This window comes from Chrysemys picta, chromosome 3 (genome assembly GCF_011386835.1).
Source record: "Chrysemys picta bellii isolate R12L10 chromosome 3, ASM1138683v2, whole genome shotgun sequence".
In the NCBI taxonomy this organism is placed as follows: Eukaryota; Metazoa; Chordata; order Testudines; family Emydidae; genus Chrysemys; species Chrysemys picta.
The window spans coordinates 50142885-50164780 of NC_088793.1; the positions used below are offsets into that span (position 1 = coordinate 50142885).

Genomic DNA, 21896 nt, shown 5'->3' on the forward strand with positions numbered 1-21896 from the left:
CTCTGGACAGCCACACCAACTGCTGCCAGAGCAGCTCCTGAGCAGTGGTCCTGGGGGTGGCAGGAGCAACTGCAGCTCAGTGGCCCCCGGCAGCGGTCCCAGGGGTGGCCGGAGCAGTGGTAGGTCGGCTGCCCTGGGGGCGGCAGGCAGCTGGTGCTGCTGGCCCCGGGCCCCCCCCTCCAAGTAGTGGTGTCCCCCAAACAGCGGCGCCTCCCCCCCCAGCTAAGATTTAGTCCGGGGTATTTATAGTAAAAGTCATGGCCAGGTCAGGGGCTGTGAATTTTTGTTTATTGCCGGTGACCTGTCCATGAGTTTTACTAAAAATACCCATAACTAAATTGTAGCCTTAATCATGAGTACACTGTTGCCTGTTAGAAGTAGAGAAAACATTCACAGATTTGTTTTTCAGAATATACTTTTTCAAATTTGTTGCAGGGCCGGCCCACAACATTTTGGCACCTGAGGCGGGGAGCTCAAATGACACCCTCATGCCCCCTCGCTTGGGCCAAAACTTTGAAAGGTCTCAATTCTGCCTTCTTCCTGTTCTACTCCTCTCATGGTACTGCTCTGCTACCTACCCCAATAAAGGAGAACTAACAACTTAAAATGCCTTGTTCAAAAATTTTAAGTAACACTTAACTTTCAAACGCCTGAACAGCAAATGTAACTTTTCTTGCCTGCGCAGTAAACACATCTTTATCTGTGTGAATAATCAAAGTGGTGCTTTCTGTGCCTTCTTGGTTGCAAAGATTTGAACTGCTTCCTGAAGGTCCACAGTCTGGGTCAGTTTATGCTCTATCGAGATGGTTGCAAGGCCGACCAACCTTTCCTGTGTTATGGCAACTGTTACAGGAAGTGTTAGAAGTATGCGCAGAGCAACAAAAGCTTTTGGGAAGAGGGTGGTCATCTTATTAGTGCACATATATTCCAGAACAGCCTTTGGAGTTGATCCTGCTGAAATATATCTTGAAAGGGCTTTCAGTTCATCACCTAAATCACTCGCATCAATATTGTGCATGTCATCATGTGTCAACACTGTCTCTAGTGCCCTGCGTTGCTGGTGTAGGTCTTCTTCAGGTATAGGGAAGAGTTTTGGAATATCATACATCCCAAATATACCGCTGTGTTCCTTGAGCTGCATGAAATGTTCTTCAACTGACTGCATTGCACTATCTAGCACCTGGTTAAAGAATTCAACTTTGAATTTTTGTTTGGGGTCTCTTATGGAATTATCCCGTGCCTCGTAAACAAAATATCATCTTCTTTGGTGACTCTTGTATTCTTGAATGGGTGGGAAAATGGCTTCAGTGTGAAGTTCCTCTGTCAACTTCTGTGCACTCTTTAGAACATTTTGAAATCCCTCATCTGACTGGTAAGACTATAGGTATGACTTTGCTTTGTCCAGTTGTTCCATTGCTCCAAATATATCAAGATAAACACCATGGAGTCTCTTCCTTACAACATTTATTTCAAACAGTATGTCATGCCACAACACTAAGCCACACTGAAATTTGAAGTTATGTATGTTTCTGGTGATTCCATTTCCCTCTGCTACTGTTCTCCCACGAACAGTTCCTGTCATAGCATTATCCTCCATCATGGCATGGCATCATCTATCTTCCCAATTTGGTGTTTGATAGGCTTTATCGCCTCCACCTGACTTTCCCATCATGTGGCACTCAGTGGTTTCAGGGTCAGAGAGGATGTTCCCAGATGTTGCTTCAAAATTTGCCATTGATGAGTTGATGCAGAGAAAAATACATAGATGTTTTGAATTACATTAAAAAATTCAGCAGCCTCACTAGAAACTGATGCTGCATCACTGACCACAAAGTTCAATGAATGAGAACTGCATGGGACAAAAAAAGCTTGAGGGTTTAACTCTCGGATCCGTGTCTGCACTCCTCTGTTCTTTCCTCTCATGTTGGTACCATTATCATAGCCCTGACCTCTCATGTCAGCTATCACAATTTCTGTATCTTCCAGCTTTTTAAGAAGCACATTTGTCATACCAGCTCCTGTAGTATCATCAATGTCAGTAAATTCTAGAAAATGCTCTCTGACAGTCACCATTGCAGGGACATTTTCACTAGGTTCTGTTGTTACAAAACACACCATTAAAGTAATTTGTTCTGTATGGCTGATGTCAGGTGTGCAGTCCAGAATAACAGAGTCATATCTTGCTGACTTCAGGTCTGCCACAATCTTCTGTTTGACTTTTGTTGCCAGTAACTATATGATCTCATTTTGAATTGTTTTTCTAAGGTAGTGGTGTGTGTACATTTCTTGGGTGGTGACTCTTCTTAGATGCTCCTGGAGTACAGCATCAAACTCAGCCATCCGCTCCACAATTTTAAGGAAGTTTCCATTGTTTGGCACATACAGTTGATCTGAAGTGCCACGCAGTGCTAGGTTTTGGGTAGCAAGCATTGTCACAATGGCAATGAGCCTTTTCAGAACATTTTGCCAGTAAAGATACTCTGCTGCAATCTTCTCTTGGTGCTGATCATCTATGGTAGCCTTTAACCGTAGTCTCACCTGAAGCTCTTTCCACCTGTCGAATGCTCTCTGGTAATTTGCTGCCTTCTCATGGCATGCCAGATTTTTCCAGTCCTTTGTTCCTGTAGAACCCAATGTGGCTGGAACGTTAGACTGGAAGAGTTTGCAACAAAAACAGTATGCAGCATTCTGGTTTTTTGAGTACATAAGCCATGGCCTTTCCAATTTGTCACCATTGGGGATTTCCCACGGTGTGGGAAGCCGTGGGGGCTGTGGGAAGCGGCCAGCACATCCCTCGGCCTGCGCCGCTTCCCACAGCCCCGATTGGCCTGGGACGGTGAGCCGCAGCCAGTGGGAGCCGCGATCGGCCGAATCTGTGGACGCGGCAGGTAAACAAACTGGCCTGGCCCACTGGGGTGCTTACCCTGGTGAGCTGCGTGCCAAAGGTTGCCCATCCTTGCTCTACTGCATGAGCTAAAAGCCATCTGGCTGTTAGCTAAGGCTGTAGAACAGACTCATTAATCTTTCTCTCTCTCTCAAAAGTGGTCTCAGTGCCACTAGCTGGGACAGAACACCACACGAAGGAGGTGTGTGGGTTACATGTGCAGCATCTAATATTTTTAATTTTTAATAAGGTCACCTTTGGTCTGTTAAAACTTTTTATTGAATATTTGATGGACATGTAAGGCTGAAAGAAAATTAATGAAGTATTTGATAGCCTTAATTTAGAAATTGGGTGGTTACAAAAAGAGGTTTAAAGTATTAATCTTCAGAAGTACTTAATATAATGGGAAGAGTTTTTAAATGTTCCAATATTTAGAGAGGTTAAAACTTCTGTCAGAAGTTTTATAGTTTGACTTTCCTCACACTTCCACTTAAAAAAATCCCTAAAAACTCATGGGAACTGAAAGGAAAAATTATGACCAGTTTTGTGCTTTTTCACTTGATGTACATTTTTCTTTTCTGTATGTTAGCTTGAATTAGAGTGTTTACATAATAGCATACTTGAGACCAAGTTATTTCTATTGTATTCTGTTCGATATAGGTTCTTAAACCATGTTTATCACTTTAGAGCAGGGGTCGTCAACCTTTCAGAAGTGGTGTGCCAAGTCTTCATTTATTCACTCTAATTTAAGGTTTACATATTACCAGTAATACATTTTAACGTTTTTAGAAGGTCTCTTTCTAGAAGTCTATAATATATAACTAAACTAATGTTTGTATGTAAAGTAAATAACATTTTTAAAATGTTTAAGAAGCTTCATTTAAAATTAAATTAAAATGCAGAGCCCCTCGGACTGGTGGCCAGGACCCAGGCAGTGTGAGTGCCACTGAAAATCAGCTCGTGTGCCGCCTTCAGCACGCATGCCATAGGTTGCCTACCCCTGCTGTAGAGTTTGAGTGCCTTCCGGTAGTGCATTAAGTAATGTGACTACACATCTGTCACACATTTTCTCTCACCTTCTCTCCAGCAGGAGAAGGGTGTGCAGTGGGAGCTATCTGTTTTGGTAAGGTGGTTTCTTAAAAGTATACATGTTGCTATGTACTTGTTAGAGAAGATAAGGTCAAATAAACGTGCCTTGTACTTTGAGCAGAATGTGGTGAGATTTGTGATGGTCCTTGTTCCTGGGAGAGTTCATTCCTCAGTATTGGATCTGCCTCCTAGAAATTTCTGACTCCTGTACAGATGATCTTTGCCCTTTCTGTAGAGAGATCATTGAGGCAAAGAAATGTAGTCAACCACAATCTTTCTCCTGGAGCTTTAGATGTTTTTTTAGATATCCTGCGCCCAGGCAGTAGAGTACCTTGAAGATTAGGATTGTGCTGGGCCTATAACATTAGCTTCAAGTAGATGAGTTTGTAGTTGGCCTTTGGCTAGTTTCTCTATAAGATTGCTGAGGACTGGGAGGTTTGATGCTGGGTTGGTAGACTATGTATCCAGGGTGAGTTTCTTCAGTGTTGGTTGGATTATTGTGTGTTTGAAGGAGGAAGGGAAGATTACTTCTCTGAGGCATTGGCTATTTTGGTTGAGTGGCATTAGTTACTCATAACTCTTTTACAAGCCAGGGAAACCATCTGTTGGATTCATAATTCTTGGGTTGAGACTCACTTGGGATGTCCAGAAGTTCTTGATTAGTGAATGTATTGAACATTGGGAATGCAGGTGAGCTGCTGGTTAGTGGATATAGCAGAATGGATCCATGCAGTTTTGAGAAGGATTCCTGAATGTTCAGGATCTTTTGCACAAAGTAGGATGATAATTCTTCACAGTGCTTTGTGCTCAGTTCTGATGCAGATTATAGGCACTCAGAAGTGATGAAGCAGTTTATCACCTTAGATCAGTAGTTTTCAAACTTTGTTTCTGGCAACCCAGTTGAAGAAAATTGTTGATGCCTGTGACCCAACGGAGCAGGGGATGAGGGATTTGGAGTGTTGGAGCTCAGGGCTGGGGCAGAGGGTTGGGCTGTGGGGGTGAGGGCTGCAGGGTGGGGCTGGGAATGAGGGGTTCAGGGTGTGGGAGGGGATCTGGGCTGGGACAGGGGGTTGGAATGTGGGAGGGGGTGAGGGCTCTGGGTGCAGGCTCTGGGGTGAGGCTGGGGATGAGGGGTTTGGGGTGCAGGAGGGGGCTTTGGGTTTGGGGGGCTCAGGGCTCTGGCAGGGGGTTGTGGTGTGGGAGGGGGTCAGGGCTCTGTGTGCAGGCTCTGGGGTGGGGCTGGGGATGAGGAGTTTGGGGTTCAGGAAGGGTCTCTGGGTTTTGGGGGGGCTCAGGGCTGGGGGCTTGGGGTGAGGGCTTACCTCGGGTGGTCTCCTGGTCAGCAGTGCAATGGGAGTGCAGAGGCAGGCTCCCTGCCTGTCCTGGCACCACGGAGAGTGCTGTGCCCTGGAAGTGGCTCCTAGACTGAGTCGCGCAAGCAGCTCAGCGCAGCTCTTGGCCGCAGGCACTGCCCCACCCCCCCAGCTCCCATTGGCCGGTGCTTGGGGTGAGGGCAGCACGCAGAGCCCCGTGGTCCCTCCACCTAGGGGCCGGACCTGCTGCTGGCCACTTCCGGGGCTTAGTGCGGTGTTGGAACAGGTAGGGACTTAGCCGGGGCAGTACCACTGACGGGACTTTTAATGGCCCAGTCGGTGGTGATGACCAGAGCCGCCGCAACCCAGTCCCTTCCATGCTGTGACCCAGTTCTGTGTCACGACCCATGGTTTGAAAACCACTGCCCTAGATAGCTCCTTGGTGTGAGATTTGGCAGCTTCAGTGGAAGCTGGTAGGAAGGTTCTCTTGGCCCATAATATGGCCTAAGTGTAGGCTTTGTGGGATTAATTACATTTCATCCTGTCTGTATTAGCACCTATATTGGTTCTCAAGTTTCAGCACTGCCTCATCCCCCATTTTCATCCAGTGGAGGGTGTTTGAAAACCCAAGGTGACAGAGGGAGGGGGGGATGGAGTGAGTGGGGGGAGGGGCTCATGGAAGGGGGTGCGGCAAGGGTGTTCAGGTTTGTGTGATTAGAAAGTTGGCAACCCTAGACACAAGGATTGTAGAGTGATAAATAATGATGAAGATGAACTCAGTGGGCTAACACCTCTGCTGATGCACCAGAAAACATGCTTAAGCCACAGGTTTTCAGTCCCTTTTTCTTCAGGGCTTCAGTTTCATTTCTTCAGTATAAAACTATCTAACACAAGTGTTCAGCATCTCAATCATGTCCTTTTTCCCTGACTTGGCAACGCCAGCGGCAGCCTTTGTAGTTCCTGCAGCTGTCATGAGCTTTTGCTGACTTTTGTGAGGACCAGATGATCTTCCAGCTATCACCTAATCCCTGGCCTCCCAGCATCACTCCCTTAAAGAGCCATCTCACCCAGTGACAAAAAAGGCAGACATAGAGTGATCTGGATCATAAGACAATATTTACAGAATGGAGGACCCTATTCTGGAAAGCAGTTACTCTAAAAAGGATTATAGTTAACAAGCAATTGATGAGGCGCTCCCATTGCGATGCTATAGCAAAAATGGCTAATGTGATCCTTGGATGTATAAAAGGGAGTCTTCACATCAAGACTGGTAGCTTTTCTGGAAGATGTGCTATAGTAAAACACAAATTATTGAGCTCAGTACAGGAGTAACTGGGTAAAATTCTGTGACCAGTATTATACATGAGGTCAGAGTTGCTGATCTTATGGTCCCTTCTGGCATTAAAATCTATCAATCCCTGACTCATTGAATTGTAGACATGACTCTTAAGGCAGCACTTATCAGTCATATCTTTATGGAGGCATAACAAAATACAGTATCTGAAACTGAATTGCTGGAGAGCAGCTTGTGTATTAAGGGTTTTTAGCTAGCCTATGCTTTGTCTGCTGTACTTACAATTTTTTAGAGTACAATCGAGAACACAACACTCCTTTTTATTTATTTATTTTATTTTACTGTTTCTGCATTAATTTTCTTTTTTAAAAGGAAGAACGAACAAGTTTTTCTCCCAAATAGGTTAACTATATCCTGTTAAACTAGGAATGTGATTTTTTTTTTAAATGCATCTGCAGCTGTTCAGTTGTATAAAATATGGTATTTTTCCTCTTTAAATATTTATTACTGAAAAGTGAATGGAAAACAAAGTTGTAAAATATGTAATATCAAGTGGTCAACTAAAATTTTTCTAAAGATGGACAATGACTGGAAAATGAAGCTTCAGAAATATTAAATGTACCTTGGAAAACAAACTTTAATAAAAAGAAAAACTACATATTTAGAACAGTTTAGAAGCTGAAATAGTAACCCACAAAGCGATTTAATGTCCAGAAATAACAAATAGATGATAGAGCTTAATTATTCATAGTGATGGATGCTGCAAAAACTTTTAGATACTGGAGTTTGTGATTTTAAATTTAGAATCTTTTGTTTGTTTGTATTTATACTGTGGGATAAAGTCACCAAAAAGTTGTGCCCTGAGCAACATCTTAAAAAAACCAAAACAACCCCCCACCCAAAAAAACTTCTGCAATATCTCCTCTGTGGCTTCACTGTATGAAGTACCTTGAGACATTTTGCTTGCTAAGAACCAAAGTAGGATAGAAACTAAGAAATCAATGTATCCTACATTAGTTATAAAATATTACTTTGATTAAATCTCCATTTTGATAAAAATTAAATATAATTCCCTAACAAAAGTTAAGGTTCAAAGTGTCCAACCAACATCTATAAGCAGTATTAGAATGTTACTATCTGTACAAAAATATTACAGCTTTATAAAATTGCTAGTGTTAGAATGTCTATAAATGAACAGCTGAAACGTCCAGCCAACTCTATATTGCCAATCCCCACCCCCATTTAATTATGTACCCATCATCCTGCTCAAGTTACACCACTCACCCTGAACCTTCATTTTGCTCCCTTGTTTTGTTCTAAGAATAGCAATATTCTGTTTGTATATTGAACTGTAGTAGAGAGATTGACCAGGATATAATTCCATAATCATTGTCAATGTACTGTAAGTTGTCATAGTGTGTCGAGTTGGTGGAGAATTGGAATGATCTGCTTGAAGTTATGAAAGATTGTGATGACCTGGGTAGCTAGAGGTCAGTCAGCAGATACTGATCTTGGACAAAATAATAGAATGGGTGATGTGACTCTATTTTATCTTTTATTTTTTATTGATGATTAATGCCAATCAGCATGCTTAATGGAAAAATGTCCCTTTAAACTTGATATTGTTCTTTGACAAGATTACAATTTGGTGATAACAACTGTGCTGATATATTATTAGACTTATATATGATGTCTAAGTAACACTGTCAAGGCTGTATCCCCACTTTGAACTTTAGGGTACAAATGTAGGGGCCTGCATGAAAACTTCTAAGCTTAACTACCAGCTTAGGTCTGGTCCGCTGCCACCATCCCAATGGATTCCCTCCCCTGGGAAGCCTTGAGAAACCTTTCACCAATTCCCTGGTGAATACAGATCCAAACCCCTTGGATCTTAAAACAAGGAGAAATTAACCATTCCCCTCCTTCCTCCCACCAGCTCCTGGTGAATACAGATCCAACCCTCTTGGATCTAAAACAAGGGAAAAAAATCAATCAGGTTCTTAAAAAGGTTTTTAATTAAAGAAAAAGGTAAAAATCATCTCTGTAAAATCAGTATGGAAAATAACTTTACAGGGTAATCAAACTTAAAGAGCTCAGAGGACTCCCCTCTAGTCTTAGGTTCAAAGTACAGCAAACAAAGATAAACACTCTAGTAAAAGGTACATTTACAAGTTGAGAAAACAAAGTAAAACTAAGATGCCTTGCCTGGCTTTTTACTTACAAGTTTGAAATATGAGAGACTTGTTTAGAAAGATGGGGAGAACCTGGATTGATGTCTGGTCCCTCTCAGTCCCAAGAGCGAACGCACAACCCAAACAAAGAGCACAAACAAAAGCCTTCCCCCCCGCAAAGATTTGAAAGTATCTTGTCCCCTTATTGGTCCTTTGGGTCAGATGCCAGCCAGGTTACCTGAGCTTCTTAACCCTTTACAGGGAAAAGGATTTTGGAGTCTCTGGCCAGGAGGGATTTTATAGTACTGTACACAGGACAGTTGTTACCCCCTTCCCTTTATAGTTATGACAAACACCCAGTATTCTGATTTGAAATTGGAATTACACAATATCAGTATTGTAAATATTAAATAGATTAAAAATGGTCTGAGATCTCAAAACATAAATTATTTGGGAATCATCAATGAGAAGTGATGTGTCTTGTGGGCAGGGGAAGTGTTTCAGGGCCTGACTCTCTGCCCAGTGCTATTTCATATTTTTACCAGTGATCTGCAAGAAAAATGCAAAAACATTGCTGACAGCTTGCCGTTGACCTATAGATTGGTGGAGTGGTAAATAATGATGTGAATAAGCCATTAATAAAGGGATGTGGATAGCTTGTGAAATTGGGTGCAGACAATCAGCACTTTTTTTTTTTAAATAAGGGCAAATTAAAGGATCAGAATTAAGAAGGGCAATACAATTCTGATACACATGATTTTATGAAAAATAGATCTTACTGAACAAACGTGATATCATTTTTTGCGATTACAAGTTTGGTTGGCAAAGGTAAATCTTTTGACATAATATACTTGGACTAGTGTAAGAGACAAGGTAGGTGAGGTAATATCTTTTATTGGATCAACTTCTGTTGGTGGAAGGTACAAGCTTTTGAGTTACACAGGACACTCCTTTACTTTTGGGGAGAAGGAAATCAGTTTTTGAGCTAAATACAAGTTGACAGATTGTCAAGTATAAGGGGTAAAGCATGTCATAGGAGGCCACTTGAAATGAAGTAGATCAGCGGTTCTCAAACTTCACTGCACTGCAACCCCTTTCTGACAACAAAAATCACTACATGACCCTAGGGGTGGAGTGGGGTGGAGCCAGAGACCTTGGGCTTCAGCCCGGGGCAGTGAGGCCCAGGCTTTGGCTTCAGTCTCAGGCCCCAGTAGGTCTAACGCTGGCCCTGGCGACCTCACTAAAATGAGGTTGTGACCAGGGCCGGCTCTGGCTTTCTGGCCACCCCAAGCAAAAAAGAAAAAACCACAGCGGCCAGAACAGCAAAGCAGGAAAAAAAAAAAAAACCTGTGGGGGGACTCCCTGCCCTGCAGATGTGCCCCAGCTAGCAGGGGGAGAGAGAAAAGGGGGGCTGCCAGGGCTTCAGCGGGGCGCTGCCATGCGGCCCCTCCCGTCGTGCCCCCTGGCGGGAGGGCTCCGCACCACTCTGGTCGGCTGGGAGGGAAGGACGCGGGCTGCCCTGCCGGACTTGCCACAGGGTGCTCCCGTCCTCCACGCTGCTGCCCCCCACAGGGCAGCCGGAGCGGAACAACAACCAAAAAAAATGCGGTCGTGCCGCCCTAGGATTGGGCGGAATGCCGCCTCCTACAAGCTGCCGCTCCAAGCACCAGCTTGCTCGGCTGGTGCCTGGAGCCGGCCCTGGTTGTGACTCACTTTGGGGTTCCGACCCACAGTTTGAGAACCGCTGAAGTAGGCAATTGAGGGTTAGATTGCTGTGCATAAGGGCTTTGAAGTGGGCAATTAAGAGCCAGCAGGCAGTGGGGTATGTTACAGATTGTTTTAATGAATCAATGTCCCTGTTGATTCCATGGTTAGTGTCTCACAGAGTTATGAATTTAAGTTTCCAAACTCGCCCTTTGAAGATGTTGTTGTACGGGTTTCCTTTGAGGACATGTATTGATAGATCAGATACGGATCTTTTATGGTTTTATGGCTCATTACAACAATTTGTAACACATCCCACTGCCTGTTAACTCTTAACTGCCCACTTCAAACCCCTCACACATAACAATTTAACCCTCTATTGCCCACTTCAGTTCAAGTGCCCTCTTACAGCATGCATTATCCCTGATGCTTAACAATCTGTCTCAACTTGTATTTAGCTCAGACACTGATTTCCTTCCTCAGATTTGATCCTGAAGAAGAGCTCTTTGTAGCTCAAAAGCTTGTAGCTTCCACCAACAGAAGTTGGTCCAGTAAAAGATATTATCTTACCTACCTTATCTCTCTCATATCCTGGGACCAACACAGCTACAACAACACTGCAGACAACTATGGATTTCTTTAAGGCATCTAGTTTTTAATCAATTAAAAAATACTCAGCGAACTGACTTCAAACTAATTGTAAATGGGGAATAATCATCTAATGGTTGCATTTCTAGTGGGTTTTCACAAGGACCTGTTCTTGGCTCTGTTGTTTCTGGAAGAAAACAAAAAATAATCGCTGTAGATTTTGCTGATGATACACAATTGCTGGAGTGGTAAATAATTATAATAGCAGGTCAGTTCTACAGAGTGACCTGGATGACTTGGTAAGCTGGGATCACTTGAACAATATATTTTAATACACCTAAATGCTAGATTATACATCTGGGAACCAAGAATGTAGGTTATCCTTACAGAATGGGAGACACTACAGTATCTTAGAATACAGTTTCTCAGAAAAGGACTTAATGCCATGATGCATAACTGACGGAACATGAGTTTGCATGAGATGTGGTAGCGAAGAAAGGAAATGGGATTCTTAGATGTATAAGCAGGAAGATACTTAGCAGAACTAGGAATGTGTTACTGTATCTGATTCTGGAGTCCACACTTCAAAAAGAATGAAAAGCCTGACATAACAATAAAACAAGATGAAAGCTAATTAAGAAAAAATAGAAGCCTTGATGAAGGTAAAATGTTAATCTGAAATTGCCAAAAATATATTTAATTACTTTAATAGATCTGTTGCTGAACACATCTTATATTTTTAGGCTATCAAAATCTTCTGAGTCATTAGACTTCTCCATACGTAATTACATTGCCTTTGTGTCATTTTTCTGACCGAATCTGCTTGCAGCTGTTTTCCTTTACAGATAATGCCTATGGGGAGATATTGGGCTGCTCTGTCTATATCTTGGTATAATCTTAACCCTGGGAGGTAATTCCTAGATGATTTATCTGATATGCTGGACACAGTGGTCACATCACTTATGTAGAGGGGATTCATTCAGATACTGCTCAAGCCTTTCCCTTGGTGTCCAAGAGACTATTTTAGATGTCTTCTTCAGAGTTTTTATTCAACTCTTCCTTCCTAGCAAAAGGAAAATAATGTTGTGGTTAAATCTTTGTCAACTGCTTAGGTATTTTTCTGTTTTGTACGTATTTTACTTTTGGTCAACAAGCTAGTTACTGTACACAGTTCTTGGGATCAGCTGGACTTTCCATATGCAGTTTTGTAGAGGAGAGATGTGGAAGGGCAATACTACATGCCTAGTTTATCTTGGATTGGGAGTACTTGGTTTTTTAACACATGTAGCAGCTTTTACAGGATGACTAGCTTAATCACCAAAATCTCCAAGAAAGTACAGGTCACAGATATTTAATCACAGCCTTACTTAATGTTCCAACATTTCGGGGTGGGACTGTTTCTATAAAGCATTATGCAAAAACATATTATGCTATATAAATATTTTAATGATGTCTGTGTCAAGCTGTCTGGAGTAGCTTCTAAGCATGAGTGCCAACCTGAAGGCAGACTGTCAAGAAGCAGGGCACAAACCCCAAATTGACTGAGTTCTATACTTAGATTTTACCAACCAACTAACAAGTGTGAACTCAAGCACTATAGTAGCCCAACCATGGAGTCACAGACAGTTCTCTTCAGTACTCCGGTCTATCTTGCCACCCAGGCAAGCTTGCCTTTGTGATAGATGGTCTCTTACACCAAAATTCACAATAATATTCAGGTTACTCCCAGTCCCAAAGGATCGCTTACCCTAGGTTATTTGCACCTTAGACCTCACACCAAAGAAAACGCTTATAGCCAGTTCTATAGTGAACGAACTAAAGTTACAGTAACTAAGAAAAAGAAATGAGTTATTTAAAAGGTTAAAGCAGATAAACATACACACACAAATGAGTCAGGTTCCAAAAGGTCATAGAAACTCCTGTGATGTGTAAGCTTTCTATGTCCTCTAGAGCTGACACAAGCCAAGCAACTTGGGGATCCCTTGCTTAGAAATATTGTCCTCTCAAAATTCCAAGCAGCTTAGTGATACAATTCCTTCCTGTCATGGATTTTTATTCCCTTCTCCCAGAGTTCATACTGATGGGACAGGTGTTTGCACCCCTCTCCTCTTCATGGGTGTGTTGTTTGGGCATCAACCTTTGATATTTCACAATGGCTCATTTGGTTTCAATGGGTCTTCTTGAGTGCAGGACTAGCACTTTAATTAATGCTTCTTTCCCATTTGGTGAGTTACATGTTAGGTTTACAATGCAAATACTCAATATAACTTTATACCATGTGATACACATGTTATAAGTGAGATCAATACATTCAGCATCCTACAAGCGTTTCATCAAGTCTAAACACATTCTTATAAACTTAACATCTATTTTATCAATGCTAACCCACAGGGTGAGCCAGATTGGTTTCTAGCTATGCATTTGTCAGTGTTGAGTGAGACCTAGGGGCCTTGACATAAGCTGGCTGCCCACAAACCTAAACTAGTAGACCTCACTACAGGCTTACTAGCAAACCTGGATTTAAATAATTGATCTTAATATGTTCTGTTATAACTTCCTGTTTTCCTTGAGAGAGGTTCCCATTGGTTGGTATAACCATTAAAACATTGATTTGATTTACAATTAAATATAGCTTTTATATTAGTTTAGTTCATCTTACTAACCAGGAGGATGCACTGTAGCTATACACACTTATTTAAGCAAGTATATAGCTTTAGCTTAACAAATATTTATTTAAATTTTAATTGCTAAGTTTTTTTGTTATATTAAAATGTATTTATTATTTGAATAACTTTTAGTCATCATTTGTGTTAGCTTGCATCAGACTGGAAATTGGAATTAAATTAACCACACAAAATGAATATCTTTAAATGGTTTTGTTTGCGAAACAAAACTATTTCAAATATGCTGGATACATAAGAAAAAAATAAAAATGATTTCTGCTAAGATTTTCCATGTGACAACTGAAAGTACTGACATTTGGGGGGAAAAAGTACAGTGCTAGATTTCACTACATTGTAAAGACTGAAAATGGTACAGATACTTAATGCAGTACAGGGTATATAGTGCCATGTTTGTAAAGTTTGACCTTAAAAGTTAGCTGAATATAGTTTTCCCCTGATTCTACAAATGCAGAAGCAGACCTTAACTCATTAAATGTGAAAAGTAATTGGAATTGTAGTACATTGTAATGAATTTAGGCCTTAACAATAGTTGTAATAAATTCAACTGTGGTTTTTAATAATTTTTTTAAATCAACCTTTGTCCTTCAAAAGACATCTGATTTCACACTATGATCTGCAGTGGAAATGACTGGGGTAAAAGTGGAAAGGAAAACCAAACTCCGAGTACCTTTCAATGCTTTCTTTCTGATTCACACTGTCCCTAGCTGTTCCAAGCAGACATTGACTATTTGTGTATGTCTACACAGGGATTTAAGAAAACCCTGCGGCTGGCCGGGTCAGCTGACTCTGACTCCCGGGTTTTGGGCTCCAGGGTTGAAAAATTGCCCTGTAGATGTTTAGGCTCATGATGAAACCCAGGGTCTGAGACCCTGCTAGTGTTGAGGGTTCCAGAGCCAAACATCTACACAGCAACTTTTAGTCCTGCAGTCTGAGCCCCCCCAAGGGGCTTTTATCACCATGTAGATGTACCCTTAATTGAGCTTTGTCCTCCTCTGAATTCTTCCCACTCATGTTTTACTGTTCAGATGTTTGCCAGGTAACACTTTCATACCAATTTTGTGGTGATCTTTTTGTTGGTCCCCTAGTTATTTTGTTTTTTCCCAAACTGAAAGGATATCATACTTATTATTACTGAAAACATAAACTCTTGTTTAGCTCATGTAAAGAAATGGAATCTAAAATGTATAATCAGTTTAAAAACACAACTGTTTTTGTTTTAGATTAGCAAAGAAGTGAAAGAAAAACTTGCTGTCCAACTGCTAAATTCAACTCCTGGCCTCAGTGGAGCTAAAGTAGAAGAACTGGAATTTTATAAGGTAAACTAGAGCTGATGGAAATTGTGTAACAATACTTAATGTAAATGTCACAATTGCATGTTGTCTCCACCTCCTTAAACTAGGGATGTAAAATGTTAACTGGTAAGCATTAGTCTAAACGGTTAACCCACCTTAACCGTTAACCCGCTGGCTGGCCGGCCCAGCAGCCCTGCACCGCCCGGAGCATGCCCAGCCCTGGCCGTGCTGGCTGGCCGGCTCTTTAATCGGTTAACCGTTTAAATGAAATATTTTTTAATTGTTTAAATGGTTAACTTTTAAAACAATATTTATATCCCTACCTTAAAACCTAAGGTTCCCAACTTTAGGTTATGTGGTTCAACTGTTCCCTATTGATTCTGATATTTGAATTATCTGGTGCTTAGGAGCTCCTGTTTCTGGCAGGAAGAATTTTTAGGATGAGGAAATCCTTTACTAATGGGAAGTGGAGTGTAGTCATTGATTGCAGATTACAGTGTCTTTCCACCTGACTGGTCAAACTGGTTTTCTGACTTTAGTCTTTCATCTATTGTACTTTTCCCTTTCCTTTCTTTTCATAGAATCATAGAAATGTACAGCTGGAATGGACCTTGAGAGATCATGAAGTCCAGTCCCCCGCACTGAGGCAGGACCAAGTAAACCTAGACTATCCTTGACAAGTGATTGTCCAACCTCTTAAAAACCTCCAATGATGGGGATTTCACAACCTCCCATGGAAGTCTGTTCCAGAGCTGAACTACCCTTATAGTTAGAAAGTTTTACCTAATATCTAGCCTTTAAATCTCCCTTGCTGCAGATTAAGCCTATTACTTTTGTCTTTCCTCCCGTGCACAGTGAGAACAATCGATCACAGTCCTCTCTGTAACAGCCCTTAACATATCTGAAGACTCTTATCAGGTCCCCTCTCAGTCTTCTTTTCTCAAGAATAAACATGCCCAGTTTTTTAATTTTTCCTCATAGGTCAGGTTTTCTATACCTTTTAGTCTTTTTGTTGCTCTTCTTTGGACTCTTTCCAATTTTCCATATCTTTCCTAAAGTGTGGTGCCCAGAACTGGTCCACAGTAGTTCACCTGAGGCCTCACCAGTGCTGAGTAGAATAGGACAATTATCTCTCTTGTCTTATATACAACACTTCTGCTACTACTCCCCAGAATAACATTTTAAAGCATATTCTCCACTCCCATTATCCATGTCATTAATAAAAATATTGAATAGTACCGGACACAGGACTGACTACAGTGGGACCCCGCTAGATACGTCATCGCAGTTTGACAGCGAATCATTGATAACTACTTTTTGAGTACGGTCTTTCAACCACTTGTGTACTCACCTTATAGTAATTTCATTTAGACCGCATTTCCCTAGCTTGCTGATGAGAATGTCATATGTGACTGTGTCAAAAGCCTTACTAAAATAAATATATATTATGTCTACTGCTTCCTCCCTATCCATCAGACCGGTAACCCTATCAAAGAAAGAAATTAGGTTTGTTTGGCATGATTTGTGCTTTACAAATCCATGTTGGCTATTCTTTATAGCCCTGTTATCCTCTAGATATCTACAAATTGATTGTTTAATAATTTGTTCCAATATCTTCCCAGGGATTGAAGTTAGGCTGACTAGGCTATATTTCTTTGGATCCTCTTGTTTTCCTATGTAAAGACAGTTACTATGTTTGCCCTTCTCCAATTCTTTGGGACCCCATCTGTACTCCATGAGTTCTCAAAGATAAATGCTAATGGTTCCGAGATTGCTTCAGCTAATTCCTTAAGTACCCTAGGATGAATTTTATCAGGCCCTGCTGATTTGAGTATATCTAACTTTTATTTAAATATTCTTTAATCTGTTCTTTCCCTCTTTTTCTTCTCTGCCAGTCAAGACACTCACAGAATCTTTCAGCATCATCCCCTCTCACTCTGAAATGCTTTTAGTAGAGAATCAAAGAACCTCCTTGGTTTTCCACAATTGCAAGGATAGTTGACTCTGCTTACCGCACCTCACATCTCAGGTCTGAAGAAGAGCTATTTGACCCTCTGCAGGCTTGAGCAGCTTGGTGGTGGAAATGAGATAGGTCTCAACATCTCAGGCTCCACTTAGAGGAAGTTGCCAAGACCATCACCTACCAGAACCCTGGTGTCAGGCTAGCAAAGAAGTGCCTCCAATAACTCCCTTCTTCTCTTCTCTTCTCTTCTCTTCTCTTCTCTTCTCTTCTCTTCTCTTCTCTTCTCTTCCCCAGCAAAGATTTGGGACTGGGGCAGACAGCGATACTGCCATCTCCCCCCAGTTTGGACTTGGGTGGCTAGAAAATCCAGGGAGTAGCAGCAGTATAGAATCATAGAATATCAGGGTTGGAAGGGACCTCAGGAGGTCATCTAGTCCAACCCCCTGCTAAAGCAGGACGAATCCCCAGACAGATTTTTGCCTCAGATCCCTAAATGGCCCCCTCAAGGATTGAGCTCACAACCCTGGGTTTAGCAGGCCAATGCTCAAACCACTGAGCTATATCCGCCCCAACATGAGCAACTTACATCAAAGGTGGTAATCTGCTTATTGAGAGCCCTTGTCTAAAGTGTATTTACCTCTAGTGAATAGACTAAGAAGTGGGGGAAGACATTGGCAGTACTCTGCAAAGGCACTGAGAAAACTTCAGTCATGGCCAGATGGGTCCAGACAGTGTTAAACAAAGGACACATAAATTCAACAAACTTCTACATTAACTTTGATTCTTCCATTTCCATGTTCCTTCCTTCCTATTCCCCACGAAGACAGTCAGGCTTAGAAAAATTATCTTGTAACTTGAAGTCTGTAAAATGCAGTGAATCCTGTCCTTTATCCTAAATGGTTCAGAATGGCTCTCTCTGTTTTGTGATAGCAAAAACATTTGGAGGAGATGAACTGAACATCAACTTCTGAATGGTCAATGAATACATTCTGAAAAGGCATTTCAGAATAAAAATTCTTGCGGTGGGAAGCTGGATTTGGCTTTTCTGGGACTGGTCAGAAACCTGGTTCTGGCATCTCTAATAGCTCATGCATTTGCACTGGGTTCAGTCAGAGGAAGAGATCATGATTTTTACCCCAGGTCATCCCCTTGGTGGTATTTTTGAAATTTCATACTACAGTTGTGCTTCGGGGAGAAGGAACAGGATTTTGTGAAGGTTTCTGAAGTTTTTATTTTGTTCTGAAACATCTGTATTTCCTTCCCATGGACTGTTTATATATATTTCTGGAATTTCCAATCCTGAAAGTAGTTCCTAGCTGCAGTAAATTCCTTCAGTCAGTGAGGGAGCTCACAGATGTTATGAGTAGGTGACAGAAGAAAACCTATTCTTTACATGCTTACTTATTGCTTGTGTTGTTAGGACCCAATTTGTAACAATCCAACCAGTGGCAGAGGTTGTAGGGAGCCTCCTATCACTTGTATGTGGAGTTATGAGATGCTGTTTGTGTTCTTGGACTTCTCTCATGTGCTGGCTTTTTGTGTTCAAATTTATAATATGGGTTTCTTATTTACATAAAGAGTTTCTAAAGCTTTCCAAGTACTATTGGTTAAGTTAGATTTGAAATGGGTATTTGCAGGATGTCAACTGAGGGGTTTCAAGCTTTCTGCTTTTCAGACCTCCCCATTATAAGGTGGCAGCTTTGAGTCTGTTTTCAGTGTCCAGACACCAAAACAAAATAGTGTGTAAGTTTCATATTTCTTCTTTGAGTGGTCTCTGTATATTCCCACTTGTGGGATCAAGATGCCTGTGCCATATGAGCTTCTGGGGCCTTCTGGAAAGCATTGTCCATTGGGGCCACTCACCCCTCCTTCTCCCTCCATCCCGCAGGGTTCTGAGGGCATAAAGGGGGAGGACCCCCAAGTGACCTTCAGTTCCTTTCTAACTGCTGAAGGTGCAGAGGGACTTGGATTGCACAGTGTCCTTGATGCTTTCCTCATTGTTTGTTCTTTTTTTTCCCTCTTTTTTTTCCCCTCCGCTTTTGAGGCAAATTGTGTTTATAGTTAATCAGATTTTTCATTTAAAGAAGTGAGAAGATGTCAAGACAAAGGCAAGCTGGGTAGTTGTGGAGGAGCAGGAGAACCAATATACCCCTATGTTCATGAGGGAGGCTTCTCAGATCTACTTGATTAAACTGGTGCTGAGTAAGTTCAGCGTCAGCTTCAAAGATTGTCCCACAGGAGTGGGTTTGTCTGCCTCTTGCATCCCTGCGTGTGGGAGGCATCTCAGGCTTGGCAATGTTGAGGTCCTTAGGTTTGTCCTAAGTATCATACTTTGGTATAGTCAGAGAACTTTGTCATAATTCGTAGCAGGCCAAAGCTTCTCTACAATTCATCAGTCTCTAGGAGAAATGTGAGGAACCTGTCGTGGTCCAAAAGTTGTCCTTCTGTTGTACTATGTTGAGCGATTATCACAGTCTCATTGACTTATGGCTGGGCTTGAACCTCTTGGAATTGTCAGTCCTCATCCAGGACAATGGCAGCATCTCTGGCAGATCCTCATGCTGTCTTCATTGCCTCATGTTGCATGATTGATACTGCAGCCTGTATTTTTAGCAAAAATATTCCCTCATTAAGACTAGGTTTAGGAGAGCAAGATCTGTTGCTTCTATTCCCTCTTGATCTGGTAACCAGAGCTCATGCTTTTTTGGCAGCTCTGCAGTTCTTGTTTACCTAGACCACCTCCACCCCACCTTTCAGGGGATGTACTGCTTGCTAAACTCCAACAAGTGGGAATATGCAGAGTCCACTCAAAAAAATGAATGTTACTTGCCTGTAACCAGAGGGCTTTGAGATGAGCCTCTGCATATTCACACTCCCTGCCCACCTTCCCTACATCTTCGGAGTCTCAGGTTAGAAATTCCTGAATTAGTGTCAGGAATTGAAGGGTTGCTGGGGCCCCTCCCCCTTTTATACCTCAGAACCTTCTAAGATGGGAAGGGCGACTGGCCCCAGAAGGTACTGGAAGCTTGCGGTACAGGTACCACTTGATCCCACAAATGTGTGTGTATATAGAGGCTCATCTCGAAGAACTCTGGTTACAGGCAAGTAACATTCATTTATTTATAACTTTTAGTCTACCTCTATATTCTCTTAATGATTTAGAATCCAAAGCCAAAATTTTTGAAGTTGGTTACCTAAAGGTAGGTACCTAAAATAAATAAGTGGCCTGACTTATTATTTTCCCTGTGTGCTAAGAGTAGATGTCAGCTTTTCTGAAAACTTAGGACATTTTTATTTTGAAAACTTTGGCTTCAGTTTTTGAGAGTCGTTATTTAAAAACAAACCTTTGTTTCCTGTTAGCAATCCCTTTGTGTAATCTTGAATTGTGTGGATGCCGTGTAACTATAGACTCTATTAATATGACACTTCTCAGTTCAGTGCTATTCTACAGTTGGTTTCTTTCTCCTCCCATCTCAAATCCAGGTTCCTTTACAGGATGCTATGGATTTGTTTAGAGTAAGAAGAGTTTACCTTCTGAATGCCTTCGCATATGTGCCTCAAACGGACATAGTTGCAATTGTTTTAAATAACTTCAGAACCAAACTGTCTAAGGCCCTTGCGGTAAGTACCCATTTTTTCCTAGCTAGTTTTGTACCTTTGGGACCACTTGTTAATTCACTTGCTGCACAATATCATGCAGCAGCTGGTCAGAACATTTCACCTGGTGGATGTCAGTCTGAAAAATTCCAGCTAAACATTATTAACATTTGCTTGCTGTGCTTAAAGTAAAATAAAATAAAAAAGACTCGTGAGGATAAACTGAAGGAACTTAATTTGAAGTAAAATTGGAACCTTCTGCCAGGGATATTGTTAAGGCAATATCCTTTTTAGAATGTTTAAATGAAGATGCTCATTTGTGATAACTCAGATATTCACTAAGCTTGTGTCTCAGTAACTCCTTTCTTTAGGGCTATAGTTACACTACAGCTTAAGTTGACAAAAGTTATGTTGCTCATTAGCCACCCCCTTGAGTGACATAATTTATGCTATCCAAACCAGTGCTTATGTCGGCAGAAGAGCTTCTTCCATTGACATAGCTACTGCCACTTGTGGGCTGGAGTAATTAAGCCGATGGGAGAGCCCTCTCCCGTTGGCTTAAGTTGTGTTCTTACACAACAGGTGGTCCTGCTCATATCTCCATCCCAAGGGTTTAGCAGTAATTTCTTATGTGGAAAGTAACATAAATCTTACTGAAGATGTTAACCCTGGACGCGACTACCTTTTTTATTTTTTAATATTACTCTATTTTGCAGCAATTTTAGGTGTAGATAGGAAGGAAATATGCAGGGAGAGATCTTAAGTGAGAATTACAGTAATACTAATCCCTAACTTGTACCCTTACAACTCCTTTACAGACAAAATAGGTTCTCACTGATGTAGGAGGATTTCACTGAGACCTCAACCCCTCCCCCTCCCCCTCCAATGTAATACTGGAGCACCAAACAAAGTTACCCCTTTTGAAATGGCACCTCTTTTGTCTCCACTCAGCAATACCATTGCATAAAAAGCCCTACAAGCTATACCTTGAGGTAATTTGTGCTTCCATGCTGTGCCAGGGAAGAGCAGGGAGGGGATAGAATCATAGGATTAGATGCTCTTGGCAAATCATTCTCAGTCCCATCAGCCTGTAGAGGGACCTGGGAGAGCAGTGTCACATCGCCTAATCCCGTCTCATATTTAGAAGCTAGATCTGACCTTAAAATCTATGAATTTGGAGAGTGGTTGAACGTAGTTTAGGTTTTCTTTCTCTCACCCCCATGACAGTGGGATGCACCAGAGCATTATATGCAGTATTCCTCTGTCTCTTTTTGGTTTGATTTTTTACATCCTGGTGTTGCTCAGTCTATTCAATTT

At 41.7% G+C, this 21896-nt stretch overlaps 1 protein-coding gene across 11 annotated transcripts in view; it reads left to right on the plus strand.

The window, feature by feature from the left end:
- The window catches only part of PRIM2 (DNA primase subunit 2), a 290346-nt gene that overhangs the window by 42516 nt on the left and 225934 nt on the right, over positions 1-21896 (plus strand). For 9 of the 11 annotated variants that reach the window (XM_024101569.3, XM_065587909.1, XM_042848836.2 and 6 more), the window contains exons 6-7: positions 14948-15043; positions 20466-20603. In XM_024101569.3, coding sequence (XP_023957337.2) covers positions 14948-15043; positions 20466-20603 — 234 coding nt within the window. The remainder of the gene's footprint in view (positions 1-14947; positions 15044-20465; positions 20604-21896) is intronic. The other 2 variants (XM_065587908.1, XM_065587907.1) reach the window with 1 other exon arrangement.